The sequence below is a fragment of the Salmo salar genome, chromosome ssa29 (assembly GCF_905237065.1).
Source record: "Salmo salar chromosome ssa29, Ssal_v3.1, whole genome shotgun sequence".
Classification (NCBI taxonomy): Eukaryota; Metazoa; Chordata; class Actinopteri; order Salmoniformes; family Salmonidae; genus Salmo; species Salmo salar.
In genome coordinates, this window is record NC_059470.1 from 42,302,743 (window position 1) to 42,319,533 (window position 16,791).

Consider the following 16,791-nt stretch of genomic DNA (forward strand, 5'->3'; position numbering starts at 1 on the left):
TCTTTATGAGGTAACACAGAGACCTATAGCTACTAGGGCTGGATGTATTATTGCTATATTCAGTTCACTCCAATTCAGTCTATCGCTAACCCTAACTTCACTGTAAGGGAAATTAAACCAGTTATGGGTTTGTTGAAGTGGATGGCCTATTGCAGGTCACTCGTCTGGTATAGTTGTCTTAAGATGATAGGGTGAGGTGTAGTCTGGTATAGATGTCTGTAGCTGATGGGGTGAGGTGTAGTCTGGTATAGATGTCTGTAGCTGATGGGGTGAGGTGTAGTCTGGTATAGATGTCTGTAGCTGATGGGGTGAGGTGTAGTCTGGTATAGATGTCTGTAGCTGATGGGGTTAGGGTGAGGTGTAGTCTGGTATAGATGTCTGTAGCTGATGGGGTGAGGTGTAGTCTGGTATAGATGTCTGTAGCTGATGGGGTGAGGTGTAGTCTGGTATAGATGTCTGTAGCTGATGGGGTGAGGTGTAGTCTGGTATAGATGTCTGTAGCTGATGGTGGGTGAGGTGTAGTCTGGTATAGATGTCTGTAGCTGATGGGGTGAGGTGTAGTCTGGTATAGATGTCTGTAGCTGATGGGGTGAGGTGTAGTCTGGTATAGATGTCTGTAGCTGATGGGGTGAGGTGTAGTCTGGTATAGATGTCTGTAGCTGATGGGGTGAGGTGTAGTCTGGTATAGATGTCTGTAGCTGATGGGGTGAGGTGTAGTCTGGTATAGATGTCTGTAGCTGATGGTGTGAGGTGTAGTCTGGTATAGATGTCTGTAGCTGATGGGGTGAGGTGTAGTCTGGTATAGATGTCTGTAGCTGATGGGGGGGTGAGGTGTAGTCTGGTATAGATGTCTGTAGCTGATGGGGTGAGGTGTAGTCTGGTATAGATGTCTGTAGCTGATGGGGTGGGGTGTAGTCTGGTATAGATGTCTGTAGCTGATGGGGTGAGGTGTAGTCTGGTATAGATGTCTGTAGCTGATGGGGTGAGGTGTAGTCTGGTATAGATGTCTGTAGCTGATGGGGGTGAGGTGTAGTCTGGTATAGATGTCTGTAGCTGATGGGGTGAGGTGTAGTCTGGTATAGATGTCTGTAGCTGATGGGGGTGAGGTGTAGTCTGGTATAGATGTCTGTGGCTGATGGGGTGAGGTGTAGTCTGGTATAGATGTCTGTAGCTGATGGGGTGAGGTGTAGTCTGGTATAGATGTCTGTAGCTGATAGGGTGAGGTGTAGTCTGGTATAGATGTCTGTAGCTGATTGGGTGAGGTGTAGTCTGGTATAGATGTCTGTAGCTGATAGGGTTAGGTGTAGTCTGGTGGTAGTTGTAGTCTATCAGTTGATGATGTACGTTGGGTCTGGTATTTGTAGTTCATCAGTAGAAGATGCAGGGTGGATCTGGTAGTTGTAGTTCATCTGTAGAAGATGCAGGGTAGGGCTTGTTGTCCATCAGTAGAAGATGTAGATTGGTTCTGGTAGTTGTTCATCAGTAGGACATGCAAGGTCGATCTTATTGTTAGTCAGTTGAAGATGCAGGGTGAATCTGGTAGTTGTAGTTCATCAATAGAAGCTGCAAGGTCAATCTTGTAGTTCATCAGTAGAAGATGCAGGGTGGATCTGCTAGTTGTAGTCCATCAGTAGAACATGCAGGGTGAATCTGGTAGTAGTAGTCCATCAGTAGAAGATGCAGGGTAGATCTGGTAGTTGTAGTCCATCAGTAGAAGATGCAGTGTGGATCTGCTAGTTGTAGTGCATCAGTAGAACATGCAGGGTGAATCTGGTAGTAGTAGTCCATCAGTAGAAGATGCAGTGTGGATCTGGTAGTTGTAGTCCATCAGTAGAAGATGCAGGGTGGGTGTGGTAGTTGTAGTCCATCAGTAGAAGATGCAGGGTGCATCTTGTAGTCCATCAGTAGAAGATGCAGGGTGGGTGTGGTAGTTGTAGTCCATCAGTAGAAGATGCAGGGTGGGTGTGGAAGTTGTAGTCCATCAGTAGAAGATGCAGGGTGGGTGTGGAAGTAGAAGATGCAGGGTGCATCTTGTAGTCCATCAGTAGAAGATGCAGGGTGGGTGTGGTAGTTGTAGTCCATCAGTAGAAGATGCAGGGTGGGTGTGGAAGTTGTAGTCCATCAGTAGAAGATGCAGGGTGTATCTTGTAGTCCATCAGTAGAAGATGCAGGGTGGGTGTGGTAGCTGTAGTCCATCAGTAGAAGATGCAGGGTGGGTGTGGAAGTTGTAGTCCATCAGTAGCAGATGCATGGTGTATCTGGTAGTTGTAGTCCATCAGTAGAAGATGCAGGGTGGGTGTGGTAGTTGTAGTCCATCAGTAGAAGATGCAGGGTGGGTATGGAAGTTGTAGTCCATCAGTAGAAGATGCAGGGTGGTTGTGGGTCTGATTAACCGGTAGTACTCCTCGAGTATCCCCAACAGTACACATTTTATTGTATCCCTGGACAAGCACACCTGATTCAGTACTGGAGGACAAGTTGGGAAACAGCTGTAGGACACAGAAACATAAAGACTTAGCCAGGTAATTTTTTTCATATTTTAATGTCACCTCTATTTAACCAGGAAGTTCTTTGGAGGGAGAGTGCAGGCAGACAGCACCATACAGTGTTCACAAAGTTACGCATTAAAAACAACAACAGTCCATAGACACAACATACACTACCAAGACACAAACCATATATTTCCAGGGCCAAACAGGAAACTTTTGTACTCATAACCCAAATAAGTACTCATAACCCAAATGAGTATTCATAACCCAAACATACGCCGCCAAACATACCCTCGTAAAACTGACTATCCTACCAATCCTCGACTTCGGCGATGTCATCTACAAAATAGCCTCCAACACTCTACTCAGCAAACTGGATGCAGTCTATCACAGTGCCATCCGTTTTGTCACCAAAGCCCCATATACCACCCACCACTGCGACCTGTATGATCTCGTCGGCTGGCCCTCGCTACATATTCGTCGCCAGACCCACTGGCTCCAGGTCATCTATAAGTCTATGCTAGGTAAAGCTCCGCCTTATCTCAGCTCACTGGTCACCATAACAACACCCACCCGTAGCACGCGCTCCAGCAGGTATATTTCACTGGTCATCCCTAAAGCCAACACCTCCCTTGGCCACCTTTCCTTCCAGTTCTCTGCTGCCAATGACTGGAACGAATTGCAAAAATCGCTGAAGCTGGAGACTTATATTTCCCTCACCAACTTTAAACATCAGCTATCTGAGCAGCTAACTGATCGCTGCAGCTGTACATAGCCCATCTGTAAATATCCCATCCAATCTACCTACCTCATCCCCATATTGTTTTATTTACTTTTCTGCTCTTTTGCACACCAGTATTTCTACTTGCACATCATCATCTGCACATCTATCACTCCAGTGTTAATTTGCTTATTTGAATTTACTTCGCTACTATGGCCTATTTATTGCCTTACCTCCTCATGCCATTTGCACACACTGTATATAGACTTTCCTTTTTTTCTATTGTGTTATTGACTGTACACTTGTTTATTCCATGTGTAACTCTGTGTTGTTGTTTGTGTCGCACTGCTTTGCTTTATCTTGGCCAGGTCGCAGTTGTAAATGAGAACTTGTTCTCCACTAGCCACCTGGTTAAATAAAGGACTTGTTCTCAACTAGCCTACCTGGTTAAATAAAGGACTTGTTCTCAACTAGCCTACCTGGTTAAATAAAGGACTTGTTCTCAACTAGCCTACCTGGTTAAATAAAGGTGAAATATAAAAGAAAAAAGCACAAAACCTTAATTCTTGCGATACCGGTATTTGGAATATTGTGTGTAGGATAATGGCAGAGGATGTTAACCTGGTTAAATAAAGGTGAAATATAACCCCTAAGAAGTACTCATAACCCAAATAAGTACCTATAATCCAAATAAATTCCCATAATCCCTAATAAGTACTCATAACCTAAATAAGTACTCCCTAAATAATAACCCCTAATAAGAATAATACACAGCCCACACTGACATATTGTAGTGAAATCCTAAAACTGCATCTACTGCAATATTTTTCATGGTTGAAGTGGACATCAGTGTGTGTGTGTGTGTGTGTGTGTGTGTGTGTGTGTGTGTGTGTGTGTTTGTACCAGTGTGTGTACCAGTGTGTGTCAGTACCAGTGTATGTGTTAGTCCTTGGTGACCCATCGTAGTTCACTCTTGACGTTCTGCAGCTCTGATAGGTTGACTGCTGGACCAGGAAGCTTCATCGATCCTGGCAATGGCTTCTTCTCCTCTGGTGACAGGGCCGTGGCTTCCTGCAGGGGGTCTGGGGGAGGAGCCTGTACAAAAAGAGTTTCCTATTGTGTATTTACAGTTGAAGTCTACATACACCTTAGCCAAATACATTTAAACTCAGTTTTTCACAATTTCTGACATCTAATCCTAGTAAAAATTCCCTGTCTTAGGTCAGTTAGGATCACCACTTTATTTTAAGAATGTGAAATGTCAGAATAAAAGTAGAGAGAATGGTTTATTTCAGGTTTTATTTATTTCATCACATTCCCAGTGGGTCAGAAGTTTACATACACTCAATTAGTATTTGGTAGCATTGCCTTTCAATTGTTTAACTTGGGTCAAACGTTTCGGGTAGCCTTCCACAAGCTTCCCACAATAAGTTGGGTGAATTTTGGCCCATTGCACCTGACAGAGCTGGTGTAACTGAGTCAGGTTTGTAGGCCTCCTTGCTCGCACACACTTTTTCAGTTCTGCCCACACATTTTCTATAGGATTGAGGTCAGGGCTTTGTGATGGCCACTCCAATACCTTGACTTTGTTGTCCTTAAGCCATTTTTCCACAACTTTGGAAGTATGCTTGGGGTCATTGTCCATTAGGAAGACACATTTGCGACCAAGCTTTAACTTCCTGACTGATGTCTTGAGATGTTGCTTCAAAATTTCCACATAATTTTCCATCCTCATGATGCCATCTATTTTGTGAAGTGCACCAGTCCCTCCCGCAGCAAAGCACCCCCACAACATGATGCTGCCACCCCCGTGCTTCACGGTTGGGATGGTGTTCTTCGGCTTGCAAGCGTCCCCCTTTTTCCTCCAAACATAACGATGGTCATTATGGCCAAACAGTTCTATTTTTGTTTCATCAGACCAGAGGATATTTCTCCATGTGCAGTTGCAAACCGTAGTCTTGCTTTTTTATGGCAGTTTTGGAGCACTGGGTTCTTCCTTGGTGAGCGGCCTTTCAGGTTATGTCGATATAGGACTCGTTTTACTGTGGCTATAGATACTTTTGTACCCGTTTACTCCAGCATCTTCACAAGGTCCTTTGCTGTTGTTCTGGGATTGATTTGCACTTTTCGCACCAAAGTACGTTCATCTCTAGGAGACAGAACGCGTCTCCTTCCTGAGCGGTATGACAGCTGCGTGGTCCCATGATGTTTATACTTGCATACTATTGTTTGTACAGATGAACGTGGTACCTTCAGGCGTTTGGAAATTGCTTCCAAGGATGAACCAGACTTATGGAGGTCTACAATTTTTGGGGGGCTGATTTCTTTTGATTTTCCCGTGATGTCAAGCAAAGAGGCACTGAGTTTGAAGGTAGGCCTTGAAATACATCCACAGGTACACCCCCAATTGACTCAAATCATGTCATTTAGCCAATCAGAAGCTTCTAAAGCCATGACATCATTTGCTGGAATTTTCCAAGCTGTTTAAAGGCACATCAACAGTGTATGTAAACTTCTGACCTCCTGGAAGTTAAATAATCTGTTTGTAAATAATTGTTGGAAAAAGTACTTGTGTGTGAACAAAGTAGATGTCCTAACCGACTTGCCAAAACAATAGTTTGTTAAAAATAAATTTGTGGAGTGGTTGAAAAACGAGTTTTGATGACTCTAACCTAAGTGTATGTAAACTTCCGACTTCAACTGTATGTTCTCAAGCCATATTAGTGTGTTTGTTTGTGTGTGTGTGTGTGTGTGTGTGTGTGTGTGTGTGTGTGTGTGTGTGTGTGTGTGTGTGTGTGTGTGTGTGTGTGTGTGTGTTTGTGTGTGTGTGTGTCTGACCTCCTCTGTGTCTACAGTCTCCTCTCTCCTCTTGACAGGATGTCCCGCACCTGGACGCAGCGCTCCCATCGGAATATTTAGATTTGCCTGATGGACAGGAGCAACAACCAATCAGACACACTCAACCCTCAACAGGCCACATGTACAGCGTTCTAATTCTCTGTCCTTTCTCCTGAAATGCATTCGTTCACTCCTCAGCGTTCGTTCACTCCTCAGCGTTCGTTCACTCCTCAGCGTTCGTTCACTCCTCAGCGTTCGTTCACTCTTCAGCATTCGTTCACTCCTCAGCATTCGTTCACTCCTCAGCATTCGTTCACTCCTCAGCATTCGTTCACTCCTCAGCATTCGTTCACTCCTCAGCATTCGTTCACTCCTCAGCACACATTTAAGAGCATTGGATTGGTGTAAACCTGCTCTAGACTCTTTGCAAGTTATATACTTATAGATCCCTGAGTATTGTGTGTATTGACTGATGTGTGTGTGAACCTGGTGTCTGTCTTGCCACAAAACCATCTGCTTTGGTTACAGACACTACTTCCTGGTTTGGTCCTGTTCTATTAAGAGTATGGAAATGAAACACACACACACACACACACACACACACACACACACACACACACACACACACACACACACACACACGGTGTGCTTAACATATTATGAGTGTCTGTATTGTCTCATCTTATCTATGAACATAGACAGGGCTCCTACTCCCCTAGCTCCAAGATGAGATAGGGTGCAGGCCAGGCAGCCTGCCAGCTTATTGGAGTCCGCCACTAGCACAGTCAGTGTAGTCAGCTCAGCTTTCCCCATTGAGACCGTGTCTGTACCTCGATCTATGTCGGGCAAAACTAAACATGGCGGTGTTCGCCTTAACAATCTCACTGGAATAAAGACCTCCTCCATTCCTGCCATTATTGAAATAGATTGTGGTAATCTAGGCTCAAGCCTGATGAATTTACTGTGTTAAATTAGGCCTCTCCTCCTGGTTACATTAGTGACCATATCTCCTGTGCATCCTGCAAAGGCAGAGGTGTTGCTAACATTTATGACAGCAAATAAAACAATTTACAAAATGACTGGGTTTTCGTCTTTTTAGCTGCTAGTCATGAAATCTATGCAGCCTACTCAATCACTTTTTATAGCTACTGTTTACAGGCCTCCTGGGCCGTTTACAGCGTTCCTCACTGAGTTCCCTGAATTCCTATCAGACCTTGTAGTCATGGCAGATAATATTACAATTTTTTTATGACTTCAATATTCACATAGAAAACTCAACAGACCCAGTCCAAAAGGCTTTCGGAGCCATCATCGACTCAGTGGGTTTTGTTCAACATGTCACCCGACCAACGCAGTGCCGAGTCATACCCTGGATCTGTCCCATGGGTTAAATATTGTGGATCTAAATGTTTTTCCTCATAATCCTGGACTATCGCACCACCATCTTATTATATTTTCAATTGCAACAAATCATCTGCTCAGACCCCAACCAAGGATTCAACCTAAAGACTCCCTCCACCTACCCAAGGATGTCGGAGTACAGTTACCACCTAACCAAGGAGCTAAAATAAAATAAAAATTCCTGTGATGTTTCACAAAAGTTCTGAACCTTTCTATTCTCATAGTTTCTAGAGATTGTAAATTAAAGAGAAACATTTTTGCTTAAAGTATTATTATATTATTGATCAATTGACTATGCCTTTTCAAATCACCCAGTAGTGCTATCTGCAGGGTTAGCTCCAGGTAAATGTTGCTATTCTTCAACCATTCCTGGACCTGCGACCAAAAACAAGCTACATATGGATAGTACCAAAACAAATGATCTAATGACTCGGTCTCTTCACAGCAAAATCTGCAGAGCTGGGATGGTTCTATCCTCCATATATATAACATTCTATTGGTTGCAAGAATTTTGTTTAAAAATGTAAATAGAAAAATTCAACGTTTTGAATCAGACGTTGTTTTGCGTATCAATTGGAACGGAAATGGCGCTCCACCAAACTGGAAGTTTTCCGACTAGCTTGGAATGACAATACCGTGCAATATCCAGAAGCCCTCACAGCTGCTTGATCAGCCTACTTTTTCAACCTAATTGAGGAGAATAAAAACAATCAAACATTTACATATTTTTGATACTGTCACAAAGCTAACTAAAAAGCAGCATTCCCCAAGTGAGGATGGCCTTCACTTCAGCAGTGATGAATTGATGATCTTCTTTGATGAAAAGATCATGATCATCAGAAAGCAAACTATGGACTCTTCGTTGAATCTGCGTATTCCTCCAAAACGTAGTTATCCTGAGTGCATAGAACTGCCAGGACCTAGGATCAATAGAGACACTCAAGTCTTTTATGCTCTCTCGACACATTCACCAAATAGTCATGGCCTCTAAACCAGCTGCTTACTGGACCCAATTCCAACATAACTACTGAAAGAGCTACCTCCTTTGCTAGGCCCTCCTATGTTGAACATAATAAACAGCTCTCTATCCTCTGGATGTGCACCAAACTCACTAAAAGTGGCAGTAATAAAGCCTCTCCTGAAAAAGCCAAACCTTGACCGGCCTATATCTAATCACCCATTCCCCCTTAAACATTTTAGAAAAAGCTGTTGCAGCAACTTACTGCCTTCCTGAAGACAAATAACGTATATGAAACACTCCAGTACATTTTATGACCCCATCATAGTACTGACTGCACTCGTGAAGGTGGTAAATAACCTTTTAATGGCGTCAGACCAAGGCTCTGCATCTGTCCTCGTGCTCCTAGATCTTAGTGACACTTTTGACACCATCGATCACCACATTCTTTTGGAGAGATTGGAAATCATAATTGGTCGACACTGTCACGTGGGCTCCCTCTCCGGCCTCCAGGTCACCAGGCTGCTCGTTATGGCGCACACCTGTCTACATCATTACGTGCATCAGCATATGATGACACTCACCTGGACTCCATCACCTCCTTGATTACCTGCCCTTTATATGTCACTCCCTTTGGTTCCTTCCCTAGTCGTCATTGTTTCTGCTCCATGTCTGTGCGTTGTCTGTGTTTCTTAATTTGTATTATGTTGTGTTTATTTATTAAAACACTCACTCCCTGAACTTGGTTCCCGACTCTCAGCGCACATCGTTACATACATGGACAAGTTCTGGCCCGGTTTAAATCTTATCTTATATCAGTTTGTCTCTGTGGAGGGTTTGTCCTCTGAAAAATAAATTGTAAGTTTCAGTGTTCCTCAAGGTTTCGTTTTAGGACCACTATTGTTTTCACTATATATTCTACCTCTTGGTAATGTCATTCGGAAACACAATGTCAACTTTCATTGCTATGCAGATGACACACAGCTGCACATTTTGAAGAAACATGGTAAAACCCTAAAATTGCCTACCCTGGAAGTCTGTGTGTCAGTCATAAGGAAGTGGATGGTGGCAGAGATGCTAGTTCTAGGTCCATAGAAATAACGAGATCTGTTGTTGGATCTGACAATTCATCTTGATGGTTGTACAGTCGTGACAAATAAAACTCTGAAGGACTGCGTTACTTTGGACCCTAATCTCTATTTTGATGAACAGCTTTTTTCCATTTTCTTAACCTTGCAAAAATCTTAAACGTTTTGTCAAAAAATGAATCAGAAAAGCTAATCCACGCTATTATCACATCTAGATTAGACCACTGCAATGGACTACTCTCTGGCTACCCGGATAAAGCACTAAATCAACTTCAGTTAGTGCTAAATATGGCTGCTAGAATCTTGACTAGAACCTGAAAAATGTATGATATTGCTCCAGTGCTAGCCAATCTACACTGGCTTCCTGTTAAGGCTAGGGCTGATTTCAAGGTTATACTGCTAACCTACAAAGCATTACATGGACTTTCTCGTACTTATCTCTCTGATTTGGTCCTGTTGTACATACAGGCTTTAATCCTGGTCCTGGAGGGCTATGGAGCTACAGGCTTTAGTTCTAGTCCCGGTCCAGAAGAAATATAGAGCTACAGGCTTTAGTTCCAGTCCTGGTCCTGGAGAGCTACAGAACTACAGGCTTTAGTTGTAGTCCTGGTCCTGGAGAACTACATAACTACAGGCTTTAGTTGTAGTCCTGGTCCTGGAGAACTACAGAACTACAGGCTTTAGTTGTAGTCCTGGTCCTGGAGAACTACATAGCTACAGGTTTTAGTGCTAGTCCTGGTACTGGAGAGCTACAGAGCTACAGGTTTTAGTTCTAGTGCTGGTCCTGGAGAGCTACAGGTTTTAGTTCTAGTACTGATCTGGAGAGCTACAGAGCTACAGGTTTTAGTGCTAGTCCTGGTCCTGGAGAGCTACAGAGCTACAGGCTTTAGTTCTAGTCCTGGTCCTGGAGAGCTACAGAGCTACAGGCTTTAGTTCTAGTCCTGGTCCTGGAGAGCTACAGAGCTACAGGCTTTAGTTGTAGTCCTGGTCCTGGAGAACTACAGAACTACAGGCTTTAGATCCAGTCCTGGTCCTGGACAGCTACAGAGCTACAGGCTTTAGATCCAGTCCTGGTCCTGGACAGCTACAGAGCTACAGGCTTTAGATCCAGTCCTGGTCCTGGACAGCTACAGAGCTACAGGCTTTAGATCCAGTCCTGGTCCTGGACAGCTACAGAGCTACAGGCTTTAGATCCAGTCCTGGTCCTGGACAGCTACAGAGCTACAGGCTTTAGATCCAGTCCTGGTCCTGGACAGCTACAAGCTTTATATCTAATCCTGGTCCTGGAAAGCTACAGAGCTACAAAGCTACAGAGTTATTGTCTTTAGTTCTGGACCTAGTCCTGGATAGCTTTCCAAGTTATTTCAAACAAAAAATCTAATGTGATGTTGATGAATCATTGTGGAAAACTATTTGGATTTGAAAAAAGTCATCAACGTAAGGACATTTACTATTTTTGTCACCTAAATCCAATGACATGGGGACATTTTTGGTTGATTTCACATTGAATTCACGTTTGTTGACAACTCAACCGAATGTAAATCAAAGCTAAATGTTGAACTGATGTCTGTGACCAGTGGGAGAGCTACAGGTTGTATCTCTAACTACACTAGACCAGTGGGAGAGCTACAGGTTGTATCTCTAACTACACTAGACCAGTGGGAGAGCTACAGGTTGAACCTCTAACTACACTAGACCAGTGGGAGAGCTACAGGTTGAACCTGTAACTATACTAGACCAGTGGGAGAGCTACAGGTTGAATCTCTAACCCAGCTGTAACCACACTAGACCAGTGGGAGAGCTACCGGTTGTATCTCTAACTACACTAGACCAGTGGGAGAGCTAAAAGGTTGTATCTCTAACCACACTAGACCAGTGGGAGAGCTACAGGTTGTATCTCTAACCCAGCTGTAACTACACTAGACCAGTGGGAGAGCTACAGGTTGTATCTCTAACCCAGCTATAACTACACTAGACCAGTGGGAGAGCTACAGGTTGAACCTCTAACCCAGCTATAACTACACTAGACCAGGTGGGAGAGCTACAGGTTGAACCTCTAACTACACTAGACCAGTGGGAGAGCTACAGGTTGAACCTCTAACTACACTAGACCAGTGGGAGAGCTACAGGTTGTATCTCTAACCCAGCTATAACTACACTAGACCAGTGGGAGAGCTACAGGTTGTATCTCTAACCCAGCTATAACTACACTAGACCAGTGGGAGAGCTACAGGTTGTATCTCTAACCCAGCTATAACTACACTAGACCAGTGGGAGAGCTACAGGTTGTATCTCTAACTACACTAGACCAGTGGGAGAGCTACAGGTTGTATCTCTAACTACACTAGACCAGTGGGAGAGCTACAGGTTGAATCTCTAACTACACTAGACCAGTGGGAGAGCTACAGGTTGTATCTCTAACTACACTAGACCAGTGGGAGAGCTACAGGTTGAACCTCTAACTACACTAGACCAGTGGGAGAGCTACAGGTTGAACCTCTAACTACACTAGACCAGTGGGAGAGCTACAGGTTGTATCTCTAACCCAGCTATAACTACACTAGACCAGCGGGAGAGCTACAGGTTGTATCTCTAACCCAGCTATAACTACACTAGACCAGTGGGAGAGCTACAGGTTGAACCTCTAACTACACTAGACCAGTGGGAGAGCTACAGGTTGTATCTCTAACTACACTAGACCAGTGGGAGAGCTACAGGTTGTATCTCAAAGCTATAACTACACTAGACCAGTGGGAGAGCTACAGGTTGAATCTCTAACTACACTAGACCAGTGGGAGAGCTACAGGTTGTATCTCTAGTAACTACACTAGACCAGTGGGAGAGCTACAGGTTGTATCTCAGTAACTACACTAGACCAGTGGGAGAGCTACAGGTTGAACCTCTAACCACACTAGACCAGTGGGAGAGCTACAGGTTGTATCTCTAACTACACTAGACCAGTGGGAGAGCTACAGGTTGAACCTCTAACTACACTAGACCAGTGGGAGAGCTACAGGTTGAACCTGTAACTACACTAGACCAGTGGGAGAGCTACCGGTTGAATCTCTAACCCAGCTATAACTACACTAGACCAGTGGGTGAGCTACAGGTTGAACCTCTAACCCAGCTATAACTACACTAGACCAGTGGGAGAGCTACAGGTTGAATCTCTAACCACACTAGACCAGTGGGAGAGCTACAGGTTGTATCTCTAACCACACTAGACCAGTGGGAGAGCTACAGGTTGAACCTCTAACCCAGCTATAACTACACTAGACCAGTGGGAGAGCTACAGGTTGAATCTAACCAGCTATAACCACACTAGACCAGTGGGAGAGCTACAGGTTGTATCTCTAACCCAGATAACTACACTAGACCAGTGGGAGAGCTACAGGTTGAACCTCTAACTACACTAGACCAGTGGGAGAGCTACAGGTTGTATCTCTAACCACACTAGACCAGTGGGAGAGCTACAGGTTGAATCTCTAACCCAGCTATAACTACACTAGACCAGTGGGAGAGCTACAGGTTGAACCTCTAACTACACTAGACCAGTGGGAGAGCTACAGGTTGAATCTCTAACCCAGCTATAACTACACTAGACCAGTGGGAGAGCTACAGGTTGTATCTCTAACTACACTAGACCAGTGGGAGAGCTACAGGTTGTATCTCCGCGTAACTACACTAGACCAGTGGGAGAGCTACAGGTTGTACCTCTACCAGCATAACTACACTAGACCAGTGGGAGAGCTACAGGTTGAATCTCAAGCTTAACTACACTAGACCAGTGGGAGAGCTACAGGTTGTAGCTATAACTACACTAGACCAGTGGGAGAGCTACAGGTTGAACCTCTAACCCAGCTATAACTACACTAGACCAGTGGGAGAGCTACAGGTTGAACCTCTAACCCAGCTATAACTACACTAGACCAGTGGGAGAGCTACAGGTTGAACCTCTAACTACACTAGACCAGTGGGAGAGCTACAGGTTGTATCTCTAACTACACTAGACCAGTGGGAGAGCTACAGGTTGTATCTCTAACCCAGCTATAACTACACTAGACCAGTGGGAGAGCTACAGGTTGTATCTCTAACTACACTAGACCAGTGGGAGAGCTACAGGTTGAATCTCTAACTACACTAGACCAGTGGGAGAGCTACAGGTTGAATCTCTAACCCAGCTATAACTACACTAGACCAGTGGGAGAGCTACAGGTTGTATCTCTAACCCAGCTATAACTACACTAGACCAGTGGGAGAGCTACAGGTTGAATCTCTAACCCAGCTATAACTACACTAGACCAGTGGGAGAGCTACAGGTTGTATCTCTAACCCAGATAACTACACTAGACCAGTGGGAGAGCTACAGGTTGAACCTCTAACTACACTAGACCAGTGGGAGAGCTACCGGTTGAATCTCTAACCCAGCTATAACTACACTAGACCAGTGGGAGAGCTACAGGTTGTATCTCTAACCCCTATAACTACACTAGACCAGTGGGAGAGCTACAGGTTGTATCTCTAACTACACTAGACCAGTGGGAGAGCTACAGGTTGAACCAGCTGTAACTACACTAGACCAGTGGGAGAGCTACAGGTTGAATCTCTAACTACACTAGACCAGTGGGAGAGCTACAGGTTGTATCTCTAACTACACTAGACCAGTGGGAGAGCTACAGGTTGAACCTCTAACCCAGCTATAACTACACTAGACCAGTGGGAGAGCTACAGGTTGAACCTCTAACTACACTAGACCAGTGGGAGAGCTACAGGTTGTATCTCTAACTACACTAGACCAGTGGGAGAGCTACAGGTTGTATCTATAACTACACTAGACCAGTGGGAGAGCTACAGGTTGTATCTCTAACCACACTAGACCAGTGGGAGAGCTACAGGTTGTAGTGCGGAGGTCTCTCTGTCGTGTCATTTATATTTTAAACAAAATAACTACTGTAGATGGATTCAAAACAGTTCTATATTTTATTGAGAGAAATAAACCAACACACACACAAACACACACACACACACACACTCACACACTCCTACCTGCAGGGCTTTGACGTTGGACGATGGTTTAGACATGCTGCTCGTTCAGTCAGTCAACTATCCTGCAGGAAATACAAAGCATTGAGGGTTAGGGTTAGAGTCAGACAGGTGAGAGAGACTGGCTCAGATCAAACTGATGAGATTAGACCAGACAAGACTGGGGAGAGACTGTGTGTGTGTGTGTGTGTGTGTGTGTGTGTGTGTGTGTGTGTGTGTGTGTGTGTGTGTGTGTGTGTGTGTGTGTGTGTGTGTGTGTGTGTGTGTGTGTGTGTGTGTGTGTGTGTGTGTGTGTGTGTGTGTGTGTGTGTGTGTGTTGAGGGTGGGGTGGGGGGGGGGCATTGCTGTCATGTGGTTTCAGGGGCCTGGGATAGTCTTTCAGTTGCCTGGCGACTCCCAAAGAGAGAGGCAGGTACAAAACTCTGAATAATTTAACAGACAGAGGGAGTATAGATAGAGGGGGAGAGAGAGAGAGAAGAAAGAGAGGAGAGGTAGCGAGGGGGAGAGAGCGTGGGGGAGGGATAGAGGGAGAGAGAGAAAGTTAGAGAGAGTGGGAGAGGGAGAGGGAGAGGGGGAGGGAGTGGACAGAGAGGGAGGGAGAGAGAGAGAGGGGGGAGAGAGAAGAATCCATAGAATCTACTGCCAGTGTGCCTTTCTCCCTCTTTTCTTGCACCTTTTACACTTTGTAGTGTGTGAAACCACACAATGTCTTGCGGGAACCTGCAAAATGTTATTGCAACACATTATTTCGATACATTGTAAAAAATTCTGTATTTTCCCACTCTACCCCTGCCAGGTGCAAATTGGGGGAGGGACACAACAAATAAATAGCTTTGCATGTGTGGCTCCTTATCACAATCAATCAGTACGGCAAAAAATGATCTCTGCTTAGAGGGCCTTAGAAAATAAATATGCAGAGAGAAAAGTCAGAGTGGAAGGAGGATGAAGAATTTTCAGAATATGAGGATCATGTCTATGTCAATTCGGAGTCTGACAGTGAGTTGGAAGAAGAGGATGAGGTCGACCCTCAGCCAGCCCCAGGACCAGCCCTTCAGCAACCAGCTCATCATCTGCCTGCAGGAGGAGAATTATGGATGTCAAAACATTTTGAAATGTAATGGTCTTCTTGCCCAAGGAATGAGCCACCCCTCAGTTGCCAATGTGATAAGGATGCAACCAGGGCTGAAGCAAATGCCAGGTACTCATGTGCAGGACATAAAGTCTTCTTTTGAAATGTTCATCCCAGACACTATCCAGAAAATCATTCTGGACTGCATTATTTTGGAGGGAAGGCGTGTTTTTGGAGAGAGATGGAAGGAGATGGACCAAACTCACTTACATGCATACTTTGGGGTTCTTATCATTGCTGGTGTTTTCAGATCAAATGGGGAATCCACAGAATCCCTGTGGGATGCAGAAACTGGCAGAGAACTTTTCTGTGCAACAATGTCTCCGGGAAACTTCCACATTATTTTCAGGATTATCCGCTTCCCTGGATTAAACCTTCCCCTGTTTTACAACCCTGGGCCCAACGTTACTGTTGATGAGCAGCTTATGCCATTTAGGGGCCGCTGTCCCTTCAGGCAGAACATACCGTCTAAACCCAATGGAATAAAGATCTGGGCTGCCTGTGATGCTGCTTCATCATATGCGTGGAACTTGCAAGTGTCTACTAAAATCAAATATCAAATATCTACTGTTTGCTGATGATCTGGTGCTTCTATCTCCAACCAAGGAGGGCCTACAGCAGCACCTAGACCTTCTGCACAGAATCTGTCAGACCTGGGCCCTGACAGACCTGGGCCCTGACAGACCTGGGCCCTGACAGACCTGGGTCCTGAGAGTAAATCTCAGTAAGACAAAAATAATGGTGTTCCAAGTAAAGTCCAGTTACCAGGACAACAAATACAAATTCCATGTAGACACAGTTGCCCTAAAGCACACAAAAAACTATACATTCCTCAACCTAAACATCAGCGCCACAGGTAACTTCCACAAAGCTGTGAACGATCTGAGAGACAAGGCAAGAAGGGCCTTCTACGCCATCAAAAGGAACATAAAATTTGACATACCAATTAGGATCTATGCTAAACTTACTTGAATCAGTTAAAGAACCCATTGCCCTTTATGGTTGTGAGGTCTGGGGTCCGCTCACCAAACAATAATTCACTAAATGGGACAAACACCAAATTGAGAATCTGCATACAGAATTCTGCAAAAAAATCCTCTGTGTACAACGTAAAACCCCAAATA

General features: G+C 44.6%; 1 protein-coding gene across 2 annotated transcripts in view; it reads right to left on the reverse strand.

Annotated features, from left to right (window-relative positions):
- Positions 1 to 1,185: 1,185 nt before the first annotated feature.
- The window catches only part of smpx (small muscle protein X-linked), a 40,196-nt gene continuing 24,590 nt past the window's right edge, over positions 1,186 to 16,791 (reverse strand). For both annotated transcript variants that reach the window (XM_014181868.2, XM_014181867.2), the window contains exons 2-5: positions 14,542 to 14,603; positions 6,049 to 6,135; positions 4,142 to 4,305; positions 1,186 to 2,489 (exon numbers count right to left, since the gene is read on the reverse strand). In XM_014181868.2, the coding sequence (XP_014037343.1) occupies positions 4,153 to 4,305; positions 6,049 to 6,135; positions 14,542 to 14,577 (276 nt within the window). In that variant the 5' untranslated portion in view covers positions 14,578 to 14,603 and the 3' untranslated portion in view covers positions 1,186 to 2,489; positions 4,142 to 4,152. The remainder of the gene's footprint in view (positions 2,490 to 4,141; positions 4,306 to 6,048; positions 6,136 to 14,541; positions 14,604 to 16,791) is intronic.